General features: G+C 39.1%; 1 protein-coding gene and 1 long non-coding RNA gene across 2 annotated transcripts; both read right to left on the minus strand.

The window, feature by feature from the left end:
* Window positions 1–716: 716 nt before the first annotated feature.
* On the minus strand, window positions 717–24,837 carry COCH (cochlin). The gene is made up of 11 exons (XM_065064141.1): window positions 24,615–24,837; window positions 24,490–24,534; window positions 18,951–19,107; window positions 10,503–10,636; window positions 9,283–9,345; window positions 8,418–8,462; window positions 8,181–8,328; window positions 6,080–6,183; window positions 5,077–5,303; window positions 3,258–3,774; window positions 717–2,502 (listed from the first exon to the last, which is right to left on the minus strand). Exons 1-11 carry the CDS (start codon window positions 24,820–24,822, stop codon window positions 2,327–2,329), a joined length of 1,824 nt encoding a protein of 607 aa, XP_064920213.1. The 5' UTR covers window positions 24,823–24,837; the 3' UTR covers window positions 717–2,326.
* On the minus strand, window positions 19,956–24,045 carry LOC110358678 (uncharacterized). The gene is made up of 3 exons (XR_002413330.2): window positions 23,673–24,045; window positions 23,339–23,429; window positions 19,956–22,152 (listed from the first exon to the last, which is right to left on the minus strand). It is a non-coding gene; the product is annotated as an uncharacterized LOC110358678 (long non-coding RNA).
* Window positions 24,838–25,763: the final 926 nt, after the last annotated feature.

Here is a 25,763-nt window from a genome sequence, read left to right on the forward strand (position 1 = left end):
ACAAGAGCATCTAATCATGTCTGCTACCCTCTGCCATGCTGTTCTTCCTCCAAACTTACCTTCTACTTACAGCATAATCCACATCCTTTCCACCCTGGGTCTGTATCTCACTAGGTCTCAGTCCTTTTATCCATAACTCACTGATGTTTTTCCAGATCAAAATTTTGCTCACAAATGCTTGCTGACACATAAACTTTGTATATTTGAAGAAGTATTTTCTGTGTCCACTTCCTACCTCAGTGTAATTGGGCTGTATGAAGGGTGCAACTTATGTGGCATCACTGCTCCTGTGAAACAGAAATATTTGGACATTTAGCTCTGCAGGTTTCATTGTCCAACAGACCCAGACCTGCTTTTTCCCTGGTGAGTGAATAACGTGAGTAAAGCTGCCTCCTCCTTCGCAACAGTAAAAAGAAAGTGGGTGAGAAAATGAGATTCTGCTAGCCAGCATGTGATTTATATTCAGAAGATTCAACTAGCATTATACCTAGTATGAACAGTGACTACAATTTTTATATTGACTTAATTTAAATTAAAATATTTGTATAAATAGTATCCTTGCTGTTTGAGGATGACTTAGGACTTTTTCATTTGCAAACTGGGATTTAAGATAATACAGGCAGGAAGCATCACATGCAACTTACTCAAGATATACTATGTGAGGTTCATCACAAAAAGACTTTTATATTACAGGGTATTAAAACAGATAGCAGCAATCCCAGTTTTCTTGCAATATATATTTCTATAAAAAGTTTAAAAACTAAATGAATTAAACTTTTGGACACAGTTGATATTGCATATGAATTTATACAGCAATAGCTGAATACTCTTATCTATAAACACTTAACAAAATTAAGGATAACAATTAATAGAAAAATACAAGGCATCTTTGCCATTCATGTTTAGTGTAATATATAGCCAGTCATAAGTTAAAAAATGCACAATAAAAGCCTGATGAATACAATCCCTTCTGTGCCACTCCATAACTATTACACATTTTACAATCATCAATAGTGGAGGTGGAGGGGAAGAAAAAAGGGAAACCCTAAATTGATAGGGAAAGTGCTGGTTTGGTTTCTGCTATTAATATGTATTTTACTTGCAAACCCCTTTATTTTCTAAAGAATACTTGAGAAAAACTCCATGAATATTGCATCATTTTAACCACACACATATAGGTATAAATATATCAAAACATTACCAAGTACATAATTAAACTCTTTTTTTTCAAGAAAACCATTCGTCTTCAGAGAACCTTACACATCTGTAAAGATGTTTTTACTAGCATAGAAAGCTGTTATTCTGTGAGCTAGTGAATCACACATGTCTGCCCACTCTCTTCTAGCCATGTAATCTGATATAAACCAGTTAGGTTTCAAGGTTTGAGATGATACCTTTGGATTTGAATTTGAATGCTTTCCATTCCCAGTGTGTGGTTCAAGTTAATCTCTTGGGCAAAGATTCCTGTCTCTGTCTAGCCAATAACAACTTCTTAAATTCAAGACAGTACAAGGCAGTAGAGGGGAAAAATCTGGTTATCAGATGTATTAGGAATATCACTGTTGACTTGAGTGGTATGGGAAGCAGTAGTGTCAGCTAGTATGTTAGGATCCAGATCCTCAAAAAGAGCTACTGTGCCTTAAGTACCTTTCAAAATCTGTGCCGAAAGAACCAAACTACATAAATCCACAAAAATCTGCGGTTAGAAGTTAAATGTCTTTTCATGTAAACTTCGCCAACCAGATGGCAATATCATTCACAATAGCAAAACCTCAATTAGTAAAAATAGACTGTTAAGCTACAATCTGTCATAACTTTCCTTAAACTGCCTGGCAATAATGGATGTTGCACAACTGAAGTACAGAAAGTACTGCGCGCTATCAGCAGAACTCCTTCAAAAGATACAGAATCGTAAGCTACAAAAGGCTTATGGAACATAGCACTGTGTATTTAAAATTATATTATTTTTAACTCATAAGAAGACATCTAGCAAGTGACAGCAAAAATGTCAGAGCTGCATTGTTTCCTCTGCTGATATCTGAGAGCCTTAAGTGCACAATATGCATAGCTTTAAAATTTGGGATACTATATATGTATTGAAAATAATAGCTGTTGGCCACCTTCTGCATTCCAGTATTAAGTATTATACTTCTAAACAAGCTCACGAGAATCCTTGACACACTACAAAACCAAAAAGTAGCCCTTCCTCTCCCTTTGCATTAAGATAGTATATGTAAGAATAAAACATCTGTACTTCAGAGAGACCATTTCAGTTTCATGATTCTTGGTTTCAAAGTAGTAATATCCAACAGAAGATTTTTTTGCTTTATTGCTTAGAGTCCAAAAAATCTTTACAGATGCCCCTAATAATATCAGGAACCATCTGCTCCAGTCCTGTGAACTCCCTCGTGAAGAAAGTATGAGACTCTCTTGGTTCAGAAGCCATGTCTTTCAGATCGTCCAGAGGTGCCCAGGCAATACCAACAGAGAAGACAGTTATTCCTACAAGAAACAAAAAACAGTAGTTATTATTTTGCCTATAGATAAAACAAAACCAGCAATTTCTACATCCATTAATTAATCTGGATCAGAAAAGTGTGTTTCAATAGCTGCAGTCTGTCAAAGATGACTAGATTTTGCCACTAAATATCAGGAATTAGAAGATTTGTCTCAATGCATATTTCCTTCAGGATTTTTACTGTCTTAAGAGCTAGTGTCCTAGTTGTTTTTGTGCAGACACATACAAATGTAGCAGTTACAATGTCAGTCTTGCAGCACAAGTAACACTGTGTAAAATTATTTTGAAAATAAATATGGATCCTTGGTGTATGCTTAGTGCTTTCAAGAATCATCAGCCTCATAAACTTTTTGGCCAAAACTGCTTATTTCCTTCCTAGATGACAGTGGGGAACGGGAGTTATGCTATATTGGATTGCATCACTGATTGGAGCTTCACTACTTGGTTCTTTATTTTTAATTTACTAATTTCTCTCGTTTTTAGTGAAATGAGATTGGGTGTATGTTTTTCACTAAGCTGCTAGGAGTGAGTCTATTCATACCTGGCTCCATAACATTGGATTTTTTTCATCCTAATAGAAACCAGTTCTTGGGGTCTTACATTTTGCTGAATTTAAAACAAGTATGATACTTGATTTGTGCACTGGGGCTCTATTTGCAAACTTAAAAATGTTAACATTTACAGTACCACAGAAACAGGATGAATCAGCACCCACCGCTTTTAAAGATGCATCATTTACCTGCTTTTTGTGCAGCAGCAGCGGGCCCTCTAACGTCATCATAAGACTGACCATCCGTCAAAACAACAAGGAAATTTTTGTTAGCTCCATCTTTCACTGGCCCAAACACATTTCTGGTTGTGAAAGAAATGGCATCGCCAGTCGCAGTGCCGCCGCTCATGTAGCGAATGTTCCGGATAGCCGAGAGGACCTTTTCTTTCGTGGTGTAGTCGGTGAAGCTGAACTCGGTACGCTGGTCGTACGTGAACTGCACAGCTGCAATCTTGGAGCCGATGTCAGAGATCTCAAAAGCCTTTGCAACGTTGCTGATGAATTCCAGCACAAGGCGGAAGTTGCTTTCTCCGATGCTGCTGGAACCATCGATCAAGAAACCGATGTTGACCGAGTTGTAGCACGTCTTGCTACACAACATCTGCTCATGTGAACACAATTTTTGGACAAGAGGTTTTACGTATTTGGTAGTACCAAACCAGGTGGGCATTTGGTAAGAGAAGAAGCCATTGTTTCGACAAACAGCCTGTTTGAAAACAAAAAGTCAACAGGTGAATACTGACACAGCAGCTAAATGTATAATATCCAGACACCTATGCAATTTTCTTTCAAGGCAAGTTGCCTGATGGTGGGCGTTTGGGGTGGGTTTTTTGCTTGTTTAGTTTTACAGAAATTGAGGACAAACGTCTGCAGTTGAAGTCAGTGAAAGCTATAATATAGCTTACTTTATCCAGTAATGAAGTCAATCCTGCCCATCAACATCTAGAAATTTTTTAAAATTTAACTTTATTCACAAGAACTGTAACAACTGGAAATTATAATAATGATTTTTGAAAATTAAGTCATGCTACCGAATATCCAAAGTGAAATTTATTTTTCCCCTAGCTTCCATAAGATGCATGTAAAGTACAAGGTAATTGAGAAAGGAGTTAAATTTAAAAACAGCTCTCCAAGGTGATAACTAATCTGGCTAAGATCAAAATGCAAATGGGCAGGACAGGCTTCAGTCACCTAAGGTCATGTTTTTCTATGCCTATAAAGTTGGACCTGCCTGCAATATCACTCAGATCAGCAGCAAGGTATCTTGTGCCCAGAAGCAGCAGAGCTCTAGTGCTTAATTCTGTTCATGCTCTGAGCTATGAAATTTCTGCTGAAATTAGACATCTAAAACCTCCCTGTGGAAAATGAGAGGTTTTCTCACTGGAGATTTAGTAAAGACCTAGTGATTAGAAAGCTCATGTGAGAGAGGGTGATCTGTGTTTGAATTCTTTCCCTAACTCATACAGAACCAGATCCAAAACTCTTCATCCAAGATTAATGTCTTGCACCTGAACTTCCTATGGTATCTTTTTCTATAGGACTTTTTCCAGTCCTCTTTATAGTAAAAGTGAGTAAATCCAAAGAGCAGGTACAGAAAGATATGCCTCCCTTCTGTGATTTCAGGACAGGAGTTACCATATCTGCATTTCATGGCTTTGGCACGCTTAACTACACCTGAGATAGGGCAATATCTTACACTGTAATTACATGGACATTCTCAAAGTCCAGAAGCTACAACTTGACAAAGACCCTGAACCGGGAGGACAGTGGTATTTTTGTGTAGCCCCTTTAGCAGGAAAAAATCCCAGTGTTTTTTCAGCCTTCCTAGTGCTTTTCTTTTCAATCACTGATTAGCAGTGATTTCATTGGCTCTTTAGCGAAAATATACATATATGTATAAACATATACATATGAGTTCCTATATGTATATATTAATTAGTTCATTAGCATTTTAGTGTGAAGTAAATTGTCCAGAATTAAATCCATTACAAATAATATTCTCTCTTACCTTGTCAACAAAACCAATGTCTTGTACCATTCCCAGCTCTTCTGTTGTGGGTTTTGCCACAGATACAATGAATACGTTGACTCCAAATTCTCTGGCCACTATGCCAGCTTCTTCTATATCATCTGAGGGCCAGCCATCTAGAAACACTACAATGATCTTGGGAATTCCTTTGCGTGCTCCATTTTCCAAAGAGAAGAATTTCTGAGCTGTGTGCTTCAATGCTTTCCCTAGTTTTGAACAGAAAAATAATACAAAGAAATAATGCATACCATAAGAGTTCATTTTGGTACCAGTTTTCTATATGAAATTGTGTGGGGTTTCTGTTACGATTATAGGTCTAACCCAGTGTAATAGTGAAACAGCATCCCAGAAAATTTGCTAATCATGAAGCTTGAGCAACTTAGAAGTTAAAAAACAACAACAAAACCCACATGTATAAAGCTGAGGAAGATATTGTTGACATTTTTTCACCCACAGGTCTAATTTTGTACTAGGAAGTAGGTACATTTGTGCCTGCCAAATGGGTTAGAAGGAAGAAGGCTGAGGAGTTACCTAAATTTAGCTTGTGAAATGCAACATAGTGAGAATGCTCGGTTTCCTCGTTTGGCAAACATCTCTTCACAACCATTTACTACTTATTCCAAGTTTATTTTAAGTCTAATTAGCCACTCAACAAGAAAGAAACGTTAAGCCTTTCAGATATGAATTTGCCTCAAGATATCACTGTTACTAGTGAAAACTCAATTACTGTTTAAACGCAGAAAACTGTATTTGCACTTCTACTCCAACAAAATGTGTAATTTCTGGAAATGAAAGGTAAGATGGGGCAATTTTCTGGTGGAAAAATGTTGAACCTGGCTAAGATGAGTGTGGCATTTAAAACGCTTTCTTACCTAACTGAATTACAAGAACTTCAGTATATACATGTACACATTTATATAAACACAAATATATATAAATATGTAAAAAAGTAATTTCTATTTACATAGACGTATGGACGCACCTGTATTAGAATTGCCTCCTATGAACCCTAATTCCTTTATGGCAAACAAAACTTCTTTTGCAGCAGTGAAGTTTTTCAGATAGAATTCAATTTTTGGATGTTCACTGTGGAGGAAAAACAAACAAAAAACCAACACAAAACCAAACCCTAACAAATCCACACCACAAAACAAACAAAACCCTCACCCACCCACCCCCTGCCCAAGCCCCAAACAAACAAAACCACAGGATAATAAAGTATGTAGTTCACTTTCCATACTATTATGGCATTAGGAAGCTAAAATACACTTTGAATCATTTTGTTCTTGGTAATGTATATTCTTCTCTATATTTTTGATTACTGAAACAGATGTATGCTCCTCACTTAATAATTCTCACAATCTTTAAGAAGAGGAATTATTTACCTGGGTGGGTAAATTAAGAACAGGCTGATTCTTAGGCTTATCAAATGGCTGAAAACATTAGGTTGAAATTTTATACAGAAAAAAAAAGAACATGCCAGATGTTAAACTAAATGCATTTGCGTAATTGAAAATTGGCGTGTTTTCTACTATTTGTATGAGAAATACCTTCTTTACAAAAAATTCCTGTGAAATTCAGTTTCAGTTATTTCATTTGAGAAGTTTTAAGGTAGGCTAGCTACTGACTCCACGTAAGAAACAAAATATTTTAGACATTATAAGTTTCCAGATTTCAGTTTTGATTTATAGTAGAAAATGAAAATAAAAAGAAATAACTTTATTTTTGCTGTCTGAAGAATAGAAAGATAAACACCTGCAGGTCAAAAAGCTGCTGCTATGAATAAGTGGCCTGATTCTGCATCAGGATCACTAGAATGAAGGCCTGTGTCCAGCAGAGCTGGTCTGTGGTAATGAATCTCATGGCACAATAACTGTTAAAATGGTACAATTTGAGATGTAAATATTATTGCTTGTAATTTCTAATTAAGAGGGGTTGAATATTCAAGGTGCTAAACTGATTACTCAGTTTCTCCATCAATTGCTCCTCATGTTATAGTATTTAAACCCAGGAAAGCAAGAGCGAGGTTCATTTCCCTGAGTTTTTGATGCCTACAGTGGGCAGAAACTGGGTATTTTGGGATGCAATTCATCACATCCTAAAGGAAGCATCCAAAGTGCTTCAGGTGTTTTGTGCCATGGATGTGGTCTTTCTTACTAGTGACTACCAAAGCAAGCCTAAGTCATTAAATCAGACTTGGACATCTACTCTACAGTTGCTTGAAGACAGGAGAGAGGAACAGACTTTAATGATGAAATTTGTGATAGAGAAACCCTGTGTTTATCTCGCAGATGTTTCAGGAACAGACTTTAATGATGAAACTTGTGATAGAGAAGCCCTGTGTTTATCTGACAGATGTTTCATCTTCTTGGAATAAGTGAGTTAAAGGTTTCTTTATGCTTCCTTTATTCCAGAAGCTGTAGCCAAAGTGGTCAAGCCTTGAAAAAATGCTATTGCTGAGCACTAGCAGACTAGACTGTGTCTCCAAAAACATTCCTGCCAACGTGTTGACTGTCACAGTTGCTTTTAGACTGTTTTGCAGTCTGTGAACATGCATAGTAGTACGAACAGTTGGACTCAATGATCTTAAGGGTCTTTTCCAACCTAAATGATTCTATGAATAGTCTTAAAAGAAAAAAGTGACTATTTACAATTTGAAAATATTAGCTATAGTAACCTATAGGTTGGCAAGAGTGCTTATTTTTTGGGTTTGTACATAGTCATTTGTGACAATTCTCCCTACAATTTTTAAGAAGTTCCACCTCTCCTTTGCAGAGTGCTTTCTGCTGTTTTATTAAGATGACCTATGACACTGTCAGCAGCAGAGGGGCTGTGAAAAGTCCAGGTGCTCGCTCTAGCCAAATATCGCACAGGCAATGCAGATGATCAGATTTGTCCTGTTCTCTCACATGGACATCTCAGTGTAGCACACAGCAAACAGTGCTACAGCTAGAAGGAGTTTGCTTCTCTTGCTGTGCACCAGCCATTATGGAGTGAATACTGTTCTGCAAAATGGGGACTGATATATTAATTGATTTATCTTATTAATCATTCAGGTATATTTTGTGTAGATCCGTTCTTACCTGGCCTGTACAACTCCTACGTGAGGCCCTTCTGTTCCAATTCCCAACATCACAGCTACTTTTCCAACAAAGTTTTTCTGCAAATTAAATCTACGTTGGCCGATGTTGTAACTTCCATCGATGAGAAATGCAATATCAGCTTTACAGTCTGTGAACATCCAAAATAACTAGACTTACTTAACACTAAAAAAAATGTTAGGATTTTGCTTTGCAAAAGTTAAATATGTGGGTTCTTACCTTTGTTCCCAGCCTTTTTATCAAGTGGCTTCTTAGGTCTTTTACCTTCAGTGAAGGAAACAACATGGATCATTTAAGAACAAAAGGACAAATGGCCAAAAGTGAACCAGAAAAAGCTCAGACTCCAAGAATTACATAGCAATCTATCTGCAGTAGGAACTGTCAATCAGTTTAATTATTAAACTTGCTCTACTACTTCTTTGCTCCTTGGCAAATACCCTTTTTCAAATGAAACAGTTTAACCTTCCTTCCTACACCCACCTAGCTGATGACTGGGATGTGGAAAGCTGGGTGGATTGCTGCAGCTCACCATCCCAAGTGCCACCATTTCTCAGCAGTCCAGCTGTACAGTGCGCAGTTTTAATGCTTTGGAAGCAAACCATGACTTAAACTGCAAAGCAAATGGTCTATTCACAAATTATATCCAAGTAAGTCCAGTATTTATATATCACCAACCTTCACAGAAACTGATCTAGCCTTTTAATGCAGCATTTTCTGTGGAGAAATTCACACATCTGTATTTCTGCTACACAAGCCCTGACAGCACTCAGCTGCTGAGTAGTTCTGTAAGAAGGAATGTATGATCTCTGTCACTTCCTAGGAATGAATATCCCATGAGTTCATGAACTCTTTCCTTCCTTCATGCTATCTGTATTACTTTTCCAAATTCATTCAAGTTTTTTTTAATTTACACGAACATTGCTGAAATCAGAATCAATCTCCCTGATTATTAATGATTCCTCTCTTTACTGATGAAAGATGTAATGCAAAACCAAATACTGTATATGTTTTCTTCTTTAAAATAAATGAATCATATGAAACATCATTTTAGCCAGGGATGCACACACTCACAGAGACCTCGTACCTGTAGAAGGACGTGCTGTTGAGACCGAACGTCCAACTGATTCAAGTGCTGTGTTCTTGGTACCTGTTAAAATATTGTGTTTTAGTGTATTATAGTATATTGTATTTTAGTGTATTTAGACGAAATTACAAGTGCTCAAAGAATAGTATATTTCCAATAACCTTTCTTCATCATCTGCCACTAGCTATCCTGAGAGGAGGACACAGCCCTAGACAGATCTTTGGTATAATCCAGTATTGCACTCCTCATTTCATAGGTACTGAACTTCTTTGAGCTTCTGCATTTGAAACAACAGCAGCTGATGAGTAATTACCACATATCTAATTCATGAGAGGTTTTAGCTGTAGTAGCCATTATTTCTAGCAGACAGATTCAGGACTTGATCTGGAGAAGTGGGTTTCACTTGCACCTCCACCAAAGGCACCTGTAATTCCAAGTTCTTAGCTACTAATCTGCAATAAATACTACACAAGGATAACTAGTATCTTAGAGACAGTAGGCTGAATTTTAGCTATGTAAACAGTAAGAATGCATTAGAGAGATCTGTTTCCCAAACTCTGAAGAACACCAGAAAACACACACACTTTAATATTTTTGAAACTACAACAACATATATATCCAGTAGGCTTCTTTATACAGTCTTATGAGGGTGGTTTAACCTCAACTAAGTTTTCAACTACGTGGACAAAAACTTCTGAAAAAACACTATGTCACACTGTGGCTTAATGACCATGTCACATCTAAGCTGACATTATTCATTTATTTGGAGGGCCAGTGTTCTGTTTTGAGGGAATGTTGCATGAGCTCTTTGAAGGGCCCAACAAGTGCTACTGCCTGCACAAAGGCAGGCAAAGGAGAGAAGGGGTGAAACTGTATGGCTGGAAGTGGTGGGAGGACAGGACTGCAGCAGCAGGACTGAGGCACTGACTGTGATCAGCTTAAGCTGTCGTAGAACTGTGCTGTAACTGCCTGCTATCCTGTCATTATATTCTAAATAACTGTGATCCATTTTTATGCATTGGCTTTTGCTATGGACTGGCCAGAATAGTGTTTTAAGGGAACTGTGGAAAAACGAAGATAAAATAACTATTTAAAAGTGAAAGCTACAGTTCAGATAGCAATCACATTTATTTATGCATATGGGAGCACTTAAGAAGTGTTCTACAGTTCTGTTAATATTTTAAATATAGTTTGCAAAATAGTAAGTGTGTTCCACCTACGGGTAACTGAGAAGGATGAAGCCCATCTAGCGAGCACCTGAGACTGGATCCCATTGGCATTCACAGCAGGGTAGTTTTCCTGTCCTGGGAGAGTCTGTACCCTCACAGCTCCTCCTGCATTGGTGATCACCCCCCTGCCATACAAAAAGAGTTGTTACAAATCATTTTAATCACAAGAAAATTCAATACAATCATACCATCATTAGTATATTGGACGCTAGCCTTCTGAAAGAGATGCCATTGAGGTAGACAGTTGTGTTCAGGCTAAAACAAGCCTTAAGTTTCTGAAAAGACTTTCAAAAGAAACTATTCTGCAGAGCATCACACAGACTTAGACACATGGCAGGAAAATACTGAAATTCAGGTAGTGTTCAAACTGACACAGAAGAGTGATGTTTCAAGGACATAACAATTTCGAAGTGACTATAATAGGCATCAGAACTGTTCAGATCACTTTTTATGTGCTACTTTTAGAGGCCAAAATTCAATGTTGAGCTTCTCTAAGAGTGAGTAGAAGTTTGACACTTTGTAGTACTTGGCAGGTATAGTACTGTGAGAGACAAACAACTATTTCAAGACTATTTAAACACAAAAATATGTGCCTTTGTGACTATTTTTCTTATCTGTCCAGCTTCCTGCTTGAAAAGATGTCCCGACCTTATCTAACATATTGTGAAAGTAGAATAATCAAGAACGGAGTTTAGAAAACCTTGCATGTATTTCTGGTAACATGAGCTCTGGGTATCTGTGGCAAAGGCAATTTTCACATAAATCTCCTTGTGGACTGCTGTTAAAATCCATTCCTCATTCATCATATGATTTGCATTTCTAAATTGGACTGTGGTTATATTTAATTAATTCTTTTATCTTGGAAGATTATGATAGTAGTTTCAAAATATACAGATATTTTCTCATCTAGGAATACCATGTACAATACATAGATGGATGAGCTTAAGTAAAGTTAGCCAGAATGAGTTTAAAATCAGATTATAAAGGTGGCAAATACAAACAGCACTTCATAGTTCTTTAAAAAAACAGGGGGAAAAAAATCAGACCAGAACCTCTAACTGGTTATTTTTAAATGACAGGAAAATTCAGTAAGTCAATATTATCTTTGGGAAAAAGAACACATTAATGTATTTAGAATATTTAGTCTAGTTAGGACATATTTTCTTCTTCATAACCTTGTTCTCTTTGGCATTCAAGTCTTCACCAGTGTCTCAGTTTTAATGGATAAGGAAATATGTATCAGAAATAGAATATATGTGTTTAAATTGAACAGTTTCTAATTTAAGTTTATATTTGCAATTTTAGTGAAGCTGTTTTGGGCTCAGAGTCAGCAAACCTGATCTATGCTGAGGTCCCCTCCCAAGAAGAGCCGAGTATCTCTCTTCCCACTTCCTTAGTTGTGGACTCGTAGCTTTGAGCGCTGCCTGAACTAAACTCAAGATGACATTCACAATGAAAGTGCAACCTAAGAATTATTCCTGGAAGCAATTACTTCCGCTTATTTTAGGCACAGTGAAACCAATTTTTTTTCTGTGTTGTTCTATTGGTCTTTTCATTGTGATTACCTTGTAATCATTCTGGTAAAAAAATAATTTAGATCATCTCCACTGAATTTGGAAACTTTCCACTGAAACCAGAGTAGATTTATTTGCTCCTTATTTATTGAAAACATTTGATCCTGTATTTCATCACAAGTCATAAAGCTCTAGACTGCCTTCTGAAGATGATACACTATTTCCATATAAGAGCTCTGCTGTTTTTAATGCAACTGGGGGGCTGATATTAGATGTGACTATAACATGACTATAGCTTTATGGAAGTTATTCCTCTTTTCTTGCTGTTTTGTTCTGTAGGTAAATTAACTACTGTTTAAGCCATCTTTTACAATCTCATCAGTTTTACTTGAGATGTTTCTTCCAGCAAGCTTACTCAGAGTACATGCTCAAATATGTTGAAGCAGAATAAACCATACTGTGAGTCTCCCTTCGTATTCTGAATCAGATTGGCAAATTCCTTTCTACAATCAGTTATGACTGACTTTGAAACTGGGATTCACTCTGTGTAGATCTGCAGTGGTATTTAAACAGTAGAGAAGTGCCTATGCATTCCCTCAGAATGATTTATGCCATTACAATCTGCTGTAATTTTCACTGTTGTTCTTTGCTCCTATGTGAGTGACTTGCATGCCATGGCTGTTTCGATTTAGCTGGAACTCTGCAGACTTTTCAGGAACAGCTTTCACTTCCTTACTCACTATATTTCATGCTACTGCCAGTGCTGCTTGATGGCAATTTTATGTAAAAGCTGTCAGTCCCTTCTCTTGTCTAGCTTCACTTTTAATAAGAAATCATAATTTATACCTAAGTGGTATTTTTCACTAAAAAATGCACACAAAAAAACCAGAAAAGCAGATACATGAGGAAGCAATTGCATAGCTCACTGCATAATAGCTCATGGAAGAAAGTATACAGGCCAAGGGCAGCAGACGATATGGGAAGTCTTACAAAATACAGCAATTTCATGTAAAACAAACTTCAAAATCTGAAATGGGACTGAAGCTTTTTAGAGCCTCGTGCATGTCCTCAAAGCAAAGTGCAAGAACTGTTTATCTGCACTCTCAGGGAAAGTGGCTTGCCTTTGCCGAATTTTGAATGTGTTTTCCAAGGAGCCTGCACATCAAAACTGATGCCTAGACCACAAAGAGACTCTTTCCAGCCATGGGAGATGACCCTTACAGATGTAACTGCAGTCAGTAACCTTAGACACAGCAAGAGAAACGGAAATACCATCTCCTGTTAAAAGCAAGAGGAAACACAAGATTTTTGCCTGGTAAAAGTCTTTTTCCTCTGGGTAAATTTTCCATTGCTTTCGTAGTGATGACAGATCTGGCTGATGGAGAGAACGCTTTTTGCAGCATGCTTATAAACTATTCACTTTCTTAAAAATGTTGGAGACAGAGCCAAGTGGCTGTTCCCTTAAATGAGCTTAGTTCTAGGCGTAAGGCAAGGATCAGCTAGATAGAAATGGCTAAAGATGACAAAACATCATCCGTTAAATAGGCAAAGAATGTTTTTCCCCATGTTGTATAATAGTGTTAAAGAGTGAAGAGAACCACTTGAACATGATGTAAATACTCTATGCTAAGGAAAGTTCCCAAGCCCAAGGGCAGGAGCACTGCAGCTGAGCCGTTAAAAGAAGTACATATTAGGCTGATTCAGTCTTGCAGCTGAGAAGCAAAATGTTTGCTCAGAAACTCACATGGTATGTTTTTATGCTAACCATTATGCTCATCATACATGCCTATAGGTAGGCTATCTGGTTTTTCAGCAGAAGGCAGAGAACAGAATTATGAAAGCCTGCCGTACTACCCAAGAGCATAATTTGGACCTGAGTGCTGGCTGACAGCAGCTGGCTTTTCTTGTAGGGTCCTTGGATGAAAACAGTTATCCTCAAGGACTTAGATGGGACAACTGAATTACCCAGCTGCCCATCTTTTCTTCCTACTATCAGCAGCTGCATCAAACTCTTTCCACATCCACCTTTCTCCATTGCTCTAAGCAGCATCCTCGTCTTCTCCAAAGCGCAGTCTCCCACTGCTGCCTGGTCGCATTCAATCACTGACACAGAGCTGCTCAGGGTGTCATGCCAGCATCCCCTGTCCCCTGGGTTGTGCTCCTTCTGTCTCCTCTGCACCCCTATTGCTTTTGGCAGGGAAGTGGCTCAGCAGCAGAAGCAGGCACTATACCAAAGTTTCCCAGGGGATCTACAGCTGTTCAGAAATCTCTCTGGCCAGACAACCCTTTTGTCAATATTCTTGTAGCAAATGCTAGGGCAGCTCAGGGGCCATCAGTGTTGTGGTCACTTTGTGGCCAGCTTGGCAATACCATGATATGCTTTTGTTACACTTGAGTTCTAGGACCCCAATATTTAATTAGAAATGTTTCCACCCTGTGACTAGTTAGGACAATTACGAAAATGTACATACCAATTTAGCATCTAAAAGCTACTACATTGAGCTAGGTCTCAATTTAGTGGATTTGGCACTAGAACAGAACTGCACAAGCTGAGAACCTAGTCCTCCATTTGATGTTCTGATTATTAATCCAATTAATCACTCAGTGGTAGATTTAACTCTGTTCTTCATGCCTACATAGCGTCAGCCTGGTAGGAGGTTCTCCATTCTTCCTTTGACAAATAAATCTTTTATTCTTCTGCCCAGAAAAAAAGAACAATATTAAATAAATATTCTGTTCCCTGGGAGTGATTACACATGAAATAAGGAGAGAAAAAGCCAAATATAACAAACTAAAACCTGCAGAAAGCTTATTCATCTGTAGTATACAGAATTATTCACGGCTGAATTCTGCTAAATTCTTTATATGCATTACACAGTATTTTCTTGTGTTAATAATTGTCTCACAGTAAGGAACTGCTCATAGGAATAAGCATTATTTGGTTTATATAAAACTAAGGATTCAGGCCTCAATTGGACCTATCACAAACTGGAATGTAAGTGGAGGGGGAACTAACCCATGCTCGCAATAATTTTCAGTATAAAAAAATAAATGAGCACTGCTCCTCAGACCGGTGCTTCTTGAAATGGTGGGTGGTTGTCTGACTGTGCTTTCTGTGTGGTAACACCAACAGTGGCCCGGGTCTGGTACACAATGGTGCTTAAGGCATAGAGCTGTGTTGCATTAACTGCGCAACGTATGATGTAGGGTGTACCTAGTTTTAAACTAGATGTGCTTGTCTCAGTTATTTGGAAGAAATATATAAAATTTTCAAAGCACTTATCTAGTTACATCATGATAACAGCAAATGACAATGATTACCTAGTGGCAATTTCACCAATATGGAGTTTTATCATTGCAACACGGAACAAGGAGGAGTATTTTATATGTTTTTGTTGGATTTTGCAGCCTGCCCTGAAATTAGCTGAGAACTAAACAGCTATCATCTCTCCTCCATTAATCAGTTTGAGTTTTTTTGTTTAACCAGGACTAGTATTTATAGCTGCTAATAGTTGCACCAAAACAAACAAAACATTCTCATGTGGCAAATTCTGTTCTGAAAGGCCGACAGGACTAATAGCTCTCAACTCAAAGGTAGTCTTCAAAGACCCAGCAGTTCTCCTTAAGAGAAGATTTTAACCTATATTCTGTTTTTTTCAAAATGCTTTACTACAATTAGTCATATTCAGAATACTTGAGCATTGTTAATTTACATTCCTACTGCAAGACACAGGCTAGAAGTGTGAGTATATTTTAATCCCTTCATTGCTATTACAGCCCTCATTGTTCTTGCAACGTTTGTGGAGGCACATTGTTAGATGCAGGTTTTACAAACAGGGCTGCGCATTTCACAAGTAGTATAAATTATATTGACACTTACTATGGAAAAATACAGATTTTTCTATACTCCTATACTTCTGGGCTGGAGAACAATAATACACATAGTTTACGAGGTACAGACTTCAGTGAAGAACCTGTGCTTCATCACCTAGGGGAAGACTTTGCAAATCTTGAAAACAAATCTGCATGTTCTGTTTCTTGTATCTCCTCTTTTTGTAAAAACATTCCCCAGCTGTGACAGAACCAAGCCCCACTGGCTTTCTTGGTGGGACTTCTCTAACAGTCATGGTCACCACTAGCGTGGGAGGTTCAAGACCACTGCCTAGTTGAACTGGCTAGGAACTTCTGCAACTTTCCAAAACACTCAAGTCTTCAGTCCCTTTGGAAAAAGATCCCGATAGATATCTTTGGTGACTGGTAAAGAAAGTTAAAAGAAATGTCTATGTCACTAAAAACAGATGCTGCCTTAGAAAAAAAAGACAATGGGAAGAGATCTCAATTTTCCTACATAACCTTTCTTTTCTCTTATTATATGTACATATATTTGATCTAGACATTCTTTCACAAACTATTTGTGTATATCTGAACTAGGTATAAGCACTCGAAGACACTTAAAGCACACTGAATGGAGGCATTAATTCTTTTTACAGAAGGATCAAAAGGAAGCCTGTTCTAGCAATAACACACATGGAGACAGGCAATTATCTTTGAAACCAATTCTTAAGCTTTAAAAACAAATACACACAGACCCTCCTTATGCCTCCCAAGTTATTTCTAGTTGCCCCATAGTACCTTAGCTCTTAGTTTCCTTAACAGCATTTGAGAAATTTCAGAGTTTCTCCTTAACCCCTCCCCAATTTAAAATAACTTTTTTTAAAAGTTCATTTTAGATTACTTTGGAGTTTTAATACTACAAATGTCGCCTGAATTTCGGAAGTCTTGTTGAAAATTACAAGATTTTAGTTAACATTTTAAATGGGTTTCTGGGTAGTAATGATAGCCACCTAGATATTATTTAAGATGCTTTAATGTAATTTATGACATTTAAAGTATCAAGCAATGAATGTTAACTCAAAAACCCATTTATTTTCCTCCATTATTTTCTAGTCATTTATTTATCAGTAAAATTTTAGGTTGTTTTGAGGTTTGTTTGTTTTATTAAAAAAAAAAAAATCCAAAAACTGATAGCAGAGTTCAGCATCACGTCAATATATTCTGAAACAGTTTCTTTCTGTTGCTTGGGCATTAAAAAAGAGATTGAAACTATTTCCCCCTTTCTTTTAAACACTTTGTTTCCTTAAGCTTTTAGTCTCAGCCTTCCTGCAAGGGCAGCAGTAGTCTTCTCTGGAATATACAAATATAATAAGATGGCGTGATTTTTTTTTAATTGTAGTTTATGTATATATTAACATGAACGTACCTAGAAACTAGTTTTAAGAAGTGCAGTGATACTTGAGGGGATACTGGATAACTTATGTTGTAATCCACAAATACTAAAATATCATTAATAGGAATAGGACATGAATAAAGGTCTCTGTAATATAGCACAACATCTCAATATGATTTGTGTCAAGGGCACCTCTTGAAACCCAAGTAATTTAGATTATATGCATGATGAAAACATAATTTGAAATACATTAATAATATTTAATTATAGAATTATCAGAAATTATGAAAACTTTGGGCAGGATGACCTAATCTGTACTTCTGCTTCAAGACTGGATCAATTATGGTCATCTATTTATTCTAGACAGATGGATTTCTATCTGATTCCCGGTGTAGCCTCATCTAGGTGTTCCTGCTCCGGCAGGGGGATTGGACTAGATGATCTTTTGAGGTCCCTTCCAATCCCTAACATTCTGTGATTCTGTGACATTGGAAACTGTCCTTATTGTTAGCCTTTTCTCCATGCCCACTCCAAATTTCTGTTGCTGAATAGTCAGTCCAGTTTCAAATCTACTTTGTGAAATCTCTAAGGGAACAAGTATCATGTCGTACAGCCAATTAACATATGAAGCTAAAAGTCCTTCTTTAAAAATCAAAAGCTTTTCCAATGTATTAAAACCAAAATCTAAAACTCCATGTAAACTGACAGTCAGGAATCAATGTGGCTTCCACAGGTGTCCAAAATAAATATCTCACCATCTTCAGTTGGTTTTGTCCCACATTTTCTTATTAAAAACTGATCCAAGAGAGAATTTACCTTGTGAATAAGTAATTAAATCTTTCTGCTTCCTCAAAAAAACCCAAACCAGACCAAAACCAACCAAGCAACCAAACAAAACCACCACCAAAACCCACACCAAACAGACACGCCACTCCTCCCCCCTCAACTACACACAAAACAAAACAAGTCACACCAACCTCCAAAGTCCCCAGATCACCTTAATAAGCTATCTGCCAGCCTGTTTTCCTTCCCCTGTGGAATTATTATTGCTTTTCTAATGACATCTATTAACATGTTTTATCTTTTCTTAGTCTTTAGTTTTCTATTTGATGCGGAAGTGAATTCAGCTAGATACTGGTCTAATTAAGAGATCATTAAGTAGACTAACACCCAGGAAGCAACTGTCAGAAGAGAAATGCTGTAACAAAAAACCACAACACTGATTAAAAGTAATAGTCTATGGACCATATTCAACCAAATCATGGGTAGGTCTGTTTGCATATGAGCTTAAATTTATTTCAACAATTTCAGAAGCAGTGTCATGTAAATGAAAGTCAGAAAGTGAATCTGCTTTTATTGTCCAATTACTTATAATTTACACTATATCCTTCCATGCCTAACAGTATCGCATCAGTAATCTTAAGTGAAAATCCATCTGCTGCTGTGCCATTTCAGAAGAAGTTAATAAAGTGGTTTTCAGGAGCACTTAAACACAACCCAGATAACTTGCAAGCTGCCCAGACATTATTTTCTTCTTTGCTCTGTCTTCTCCTAATGACATTCGTATTGAGTTAATATGACTCCCAAAGTCCAGAAAGACCTTTGTTATGATTACATCTAAAGGTTCAGATGTGGAAGTGTGGCAAGACTATGTAAACTTGCTTAGCACATTGCTAACCAGTCATCTGACTGACTTACCTGTGTATGGCAGCTCCACAGACACTGGAAAGAGAGGCATAAACTCCATCCCCAAAGACATAAAATTGCCATAGAGGACAGTTTGCTGGGCAAAGGACATCTTCTGTCTCCTTTCTAAGGTCCAGTCCTCTTGTAAAGCAGGTGATAGCAGTGGAAGCTGAAGAAAAAAGAAAAACCTGTGACACGAAAATCTTAAGGGCTTTTTTGTTTTGTGTTTTTGTTTGTTTGTTTTTAATCTCTAGAGTTTCCAAGCTTAAATGTTTGAAATTGAAATTAGGTACAGTGTCTCATCTCATGCTCCAGTACATTTGTAAAGGCATCTTTGGAGCTTACAAACATACAATTATGCTAAGAAAGAATACACTTTAAATTATTTATGGGAAAGTGGCAGAAAAAGGTGGAAAGTGTTAAATAAATATGAGCAAACAACACTAAAACAACATTAAAATAATACTCAAGGAATATTACAGGAGAAAAAGCAATTCACATCTGTAAGTTTATGGCAGAGGTAGAAGGGCAAAGGGAGGACCTTCAAGGGCTGGTGGAACACAGGAGCAGACAGCACTCTCCAAGCAAGAAATTAAATGACTCTGACATCCCACAATAATCTCCAGCTATAAGACATCTAGGAATCACTAGGGAAATTCCAAATTTTCTCTCCAGTGGCAATCCTGAAGTAGGTTGAGAGCAGCATTTCCCTTAATGTCCATAATAAATTCTACTGAGGCCAGGGTAAAAAAAAGCAATACATTCATATCAATTCATTGCAATGAAGTTCACATCATTATCATTGTACAAAGGACTGTCAGATTCACCTAGTGAGACAGACATTATTTATTCAGCTGAGACACATGCATTTTTCACATAGAATTCTGCCTCTCTTTTTTCTTCTTAAAAGTTGCTTCTCAGATTATAATCACAGTGCTTTCACTGTGCTTGCACGTGAGCAATGTAGGTATGCAGACACAGATTTATACCAATATATCATTTTCCTTGGAAAATGGATTTTTTTTTTCTTTTCAAAACTTAGAGGTCATAATCTGGGTTAATTACTACCATTCTCTGCTACACAGGACAGCACATTCAACTGGTCTGGTAGCACAGCAAATCAGGGCTTTTACTTAGACTGTCATTGATTCAGCATCATAAATTCAGCTCATGACTAGATATTTATTCCAAACTTCCTAAGAGCGCATCTTGCCCTTGCTGGGCACTAGAAGTTACAAGAACCTTTTCTATATACATTCAGAGCGTTACTTCCTCACAATGTTAAGAGCTCACAAAGGCTGGCCCATGTATCGGTGCACACATCACAGCATTATATCCCAAGGAGAGCATATTTCAGGGATCAGCCCACTCTTTCCACTCTTACCCCAGGGTGTTTACTGACCATTGTATCTGAAAGCGTTTGGAGCATACACTGCTCCTCATCAGTGAACAAAAGAGATGATGATACCTCCTGCTAATCTCACTGATTTTAGAGCTGACAAGCAGAACAGTTACAGCCACAGATGCACAGAGAAGCGTCTGTTTATTCAGGCTGCATAAATGAAACACATGTCAATAAACCATGCAGTAGTTTTACTCCTAAGTATATGCAGTGCTCATTAATGCTACATGGTGTTTAAAAAAAACAGAGCAAATTTTGCTGAACTGCAGAACATAAATGGAGTCCACCCCTGAAAAATCTTTGCTGCTGTTTGTCAACAGAAAGATGTGACTTGAAGATGCCAAATATGTCTATATAGTTCAGAGTAAGAAAAAGAAAAGGCAGTAAATACCTCTTCATTTTTTTCTTTCTCAGGATAATAAAAGATTTCTACCTATAAAGAATAAAACAGCAGCTGGAAGGCTGGATATCCTTGGAGGAAACACTGCAATGAGCATCACTGATAATCTCTGCTCTCACAGTACTGCTTGTGCCATGCACCCTGCAACATTTCCCCAGCCTCCAAAAGTACGAGACACCACAGGAAATTTTAATGCCAGTCATTTCTAATATACTGTATTTGACTGAATTCCTTGGCAGGCTGTGCATACAAAGATAATAATTAGACATGTCTAGTTAATGAACTCTCTATCACTTGGAGATCTGTATTTCCTTCACTACAAGGTACTTACTAATTACAGTCATATGTCAGACTAATATTTAACATAGCAGAGAAGACAGGAAAACAAAACAAAACAAAACATGCTGTGTTTTCCCTGGCTATAAAAACACAGAAATCCATTGTAGGCCAGCCATGGGATTTTTATGTACTGACAGCCTGAAGACTGTTACAATCCTTGACTACATCACGACAGGGGGGCCTCTGGGGGAAGGGAGCAAGTTGCTGCTGTGTGAACCGAAGAGCTGCCACACCATAGCCAGGGCTTTAGCAGTTTCAGCACAGAAGTAAAAAGACACTTGGAAGTAAATGATTCTGCTAATTAAAAAGCAACAGTTTCATTTTGGTTTTCTATGTAGGTAGAAACAGTTGTCTATAAGTATATAACCGAGACTAACATTAGCAATGTTAGGTGCAATATCAAAATGAGATGTAGTACTGGGTATCAAAATTAAGACTTAACGATGCCAACTCTGCAGTGGATTTTGTTCTTCCCTGCTAATGCATCATCAGGTATCCAACCCACAGGACTACAAGCAGTCCATTGTGAACAGTAAAATGTATACTAATCATTCGCCCAAATTTCATTGTTTGATATTACTATGGAAATTGAAGAACGTGGTTGTTTTTATTAGTTTATCCAAGGTACTTCATCATAGCAGAAACTGCCAAAGAGCTATATATAAAAAGTAACTGAGATAAAATCCGTATGTTTTAATTACTGTTATTTAAGAATGCAGTAGCAGCAGAGGCATTTCTCTGGATACTTATGTGATCTGATACTCTAAATCCATGTATTTTTGGAAGCAGGAAAGATTGTAATTAACACGGAAGGACTCAGTCCTAGACTCCTACCCGTTCTGGACTCTGATGAAGACTAGAGACCTCTGTTATGTGATATAAAATTAGCCCTTCAGAACTGTAATAAAATAACCACCATCCCATTGTGTCAAGACACACACTCTTTAAGCTTTGCAGAAACACACTGTGTCAGGGTATGCCATGAAAACAAAGTACAAAGAAAAGAAACTGCATTTCTTCCTGATTTAAGCTATATTTAAAGGTAGGGATGAATGTCCTCCATCACCGTTGACCTAAACAGGAAACAAAAAAAAAAGCAAAGGCTCACTTCTTTAGTAAAACATTCATCCAATAAACATGTTTCCAATCAGTTTCCATCTTTTTGGTGCCTCATCCCATGTACTCCAGTTTGCCCTGAATAGCTGTTTCTTATGTCCACTTACAAAAGTTCTCACTTTATTTCTAACAGGAGTCACTAGTTTAAAAGACTCTAGAAAAACAGGATCTATAGCAAAAATCTGAGGTTTTCTAATCTTTAAGTTTTCATTAATCGCTTTGGGAAAGCAGTTAGTTTACATAAAGAAAAAAAACAAAACAAACAAAAACCCAAACCCAAACTCCCACCAAAAAAAAACAAACAAAACCCCACAAATACACAAGTCTCTATGCATATTGTTAAAAAACATTAGGGATTCCTAAGAATAGCCTTATAAAACAAAAAAAATAGAGCAGTATATCCCTATATGCTTCTTATTCCTTTTAGTATTTAGTATTGTTTGTTTGCCGAACAGGAAAATTTTAAGTGCTTTTTTATCCTGATGATTCAAACAAGCCTGCTTCTTATATCTTATGAAAGGAATACTCCCACAAACCTTATTCAGGCTAGGGGATAAAAAAAAAAAAAAAAGACATACTAGTAGAAATACACCTGTTTATATTTTGGAAAACAGGTTCACAGATTGCACAATAATTCGTGTAATATTAAGTACATATCCTGATCTGGACAAGGGCAGTGGAATTTTAAAAGTCCCATCGGGGCTATTTCATTCATTGCAATCTGAGACTTGCCCTTTTCTGATCAAATTAAGGTCGCTTAGCATCACATGCCAATGTTCATCCACCCATACAGTCTTATGTAGGGTAACCAGAACTGCCAAACTCAGCAGCATTTGTGTGCATTTCAGGGGAAGAATAAGGAAGGATATAAGATCCTTTAAGATCTCCCTGAGTAGTTATGAGCCTAAATACAGCAGATTTTTGAGGAAACTAATGTTCTTTCATTACTTTGAACAACAGAATTTAAGCACCTAAAAAAAAAATTCCTGCAAGGAATTTAGGCTGCTGAATTTAGGCTCAGAATAATGATAAGAGATAATATCTTACCGTAACAGTTCACATTTTATATTACAAACACATCCTGATACCAATATTTCATTTTTCCAATATTCCCTTAATGTTATTTTAGCTGGTTCCAGATACCTTCAGATTACGGTGGCTTCTTCTCCAACCCTGGGAGGAAGCATTACAGAAAACTTTTCATTTGTTTCCTGACAGACTGTTGGCACTTCACCTGTAAAATAAAAAGGAAAGGAACTGGGACTGGAATAGGTTTTTCTATTGCTGTGCTTTTTTTTTTTTTCCTTTTTAGCCATAGCACTTCTTTGACGTATAGCTATCAATTATCAGTTTATCACAAAAGATTTTCCCAAATGTTTGATTGAACACAAAATGAGGAGCAAATCCTGCTTCCTAATGATTGCAAATCATTCAGAAATGATTGCAAAATCATTCAGAAAAGCTTGAGGTCACTCACCTTCTGCAGGCCAGGCCCGAGTCTGGAAGCATGTTCTTCTGGAGGCTCCTGCTTCCCCCTTGGTGAAGTGCTCCGCGGGAAGGGGCAGACAAACTGCTTGTGCTCTTCTGGTGCATTATTTCTTTAACTGCTTCCCATGGCTCGTGGTTCCCGTGAATCCACTCTGGCCCCAGGAGAGCCCCTCTCCAGCAGCAGGGGTGCAGTCCAACAGGGCACGGTGCGACACACAGCCCCTGCCCTGCTAGGCATCTGAAGTGTGTCCTTTTGCTTTCCAGGTCAAAATAATGGCAGGGCAGGTTTAAAAAGTTTTTAATCGATTCCATGGTCAGAAACATGTTGGAGATCCTCAAACTGCCAAGCACTGTGCAAGTACCTTTATAACACACACACACAAACACACTCCCACCCACTCTTGCTATCAGCGCTCCCCTTGATGGGGACACTTGTCACCACTGCTCTTCTTCAACCTGTGACAGGAAGCAGTTTCACCCCCGTTTTAAGTGTTCCCTGACACCCTCCGTGCCCCTCTGCAGCCACCCCCGAGGACAGCTCCCGAGGAGACTCACATGGCGGTGCCCGGCCGGCCCAGCGCTGCGCTCCCCAGCGGCAGCGGCCCCGCAGCAGGAGCCGCTCCCCGGGACGGGGCGGCCTCGCCGCGGCATCTCCCGCGGGGTTCTGGGCGGGGGGCAGCCGTCGGGGACTCCCAACGCATCCCGGCGAGAGCCGGCCGCAACCGGGTGCGCCGGGGAAGCACTGGCAGAGACGACCCGAGGGGGAAACCCCCCAAGGTGAGGTGGAGGGAGGGCGGCCAACTCACCCGAGCCGTCGCTCCCGCGCACGGGGCTGGAGAGCAGGAAGGCGCCTGTGAACAGACAGAGAGCGGGTCGGGGCGATGTTCTGCGCCCGCCCCGCCGGCTCCGATCCGCTCCCCACGGTACCCACCGAGGAGAAGTGGGGCGAACCACATGGCGGCGAGACGCGCCCGTGCCCCGGGGAAGCCGAGAGCAGAGGAGAGCAGAGGCGAACAGCACAGCACAAGGCAGCACAGCTTGACCACTGAGCTGCACTGTCGTGGGCTACCGTCCCCTCCACGGAGCTGTACAATCGGCAGCAGCCGCCGCGCCCCCTTTAAACGTCTCCCGGGGCGCATGAGCACTGGGGCGGGCGAGGGTGGCCGGGGAGGGAGGGAAGGAGGGAGCGGGCAGGGGCTGGGCGGCTCCATCGCTGGGCAAAGCCCGGCAGGTGATACCGTCTCTCCTCCGTCTACGTTTTCCACCTGGGCTCAGCCCGGGTCCTCCGGGAACGACGCCCCAAAGCCGCCTCAAGCACCTCGTCCTCCCTGGTACCTCCCGCCGCCCCGGCCCTCAGGGACTCTTCCACTCCAAACAGGCAGCGGGGGCATGGGAACCCGCGGCGAACACGGCTTTGCCGTTTGCCTTTCCAAATCTGACTGCACACGACTTAAGCTTCCGTCCACCTGCAGGTTTTGAATCCCTATTTCGGATATTAATTATTAAATAGATTGTTCCAGATGTCTTTCTTTCAGATATATTCAGAAATGCGACTGAGCTAACGGTTAGCTCGCCACATCTGGCTCTTCAACGAAAACGAACGGAGGGGCAAAGCTTTGACGAGCATTAACCCGGCCCAAGTCTGCGCTCGCCCCCTGCCCAGCACCAGCGCGGGAAGCGCTGTCGGGAGCAGAACGGCCGGTTCCCCCCGGCGCCCACATCCCGCTCCCGCCCCGGGCCGGCCCGGCGGAGCCGCAGCCGTGCTGTGGCGTTAACTCGTCCCGCTGGGCGCTACAGGAGAGAACTGGGGAATTTTAGCCTGATTTAGTCTTTCGAAGAGATGGAAATACCCCAACCAGCATTGTTGCGTCGTTTGTATTTGTTCTAAAATGTCAGCGTAAATATTACGGGTACCTACCTTTCATTTGAGCAAAATTTGCTCGAAGTAAAAACAGCCCTCTCTTCCCCCCTCCCCCGAAAAATTAAACAAAACCAGAAGCAAACCAACCAACCAAAACACTCCACTTTACAGCCTGCTTCGTTTTTGTGGTTCAATGCATATGTGGCATAAAGTATCAGC

Source organism: Columba livia, chromosome 5 (assembly GCF_036013475.1).
Source record: "Columba livia isolate bColLiv1 breed racing homer chromosome 5, bColLiv1.pat.W.v2, whole genome shotgun sequence".
Taxonomy (NCBI): domain Eukaryota; kingdom Metazoa; phylum Chordata; class Aves; order Columbiformes; family Columbidae; genus Columba; species Columba livia.

Excerpts from the sequence above, each read along its gene's own strand:
- COCH (XM_065064141.1), bottom strand. The coding sequence starts at position 24,822 with ATGCGCCCCGGGAGACGTTTAAAGGGGGCGCGGCGGCTGCTGCCGATT. Across the intron at positions 10,637-18,950 it reads TGTGGAGCTGCCATACACAG|GGGGGTGATCACCAATGCAG; the intron begins GTAAGTCAGTCA and ends TTTGTATGGCAG. Across the intron at positions 3,775-5,076 it reads ACATTGGTTTTGTTGACAAG|GCTGTTTGTCGAAACAATGG; the intron begins GTAAGAGAGAAT and ends GTTTTCAAACAG.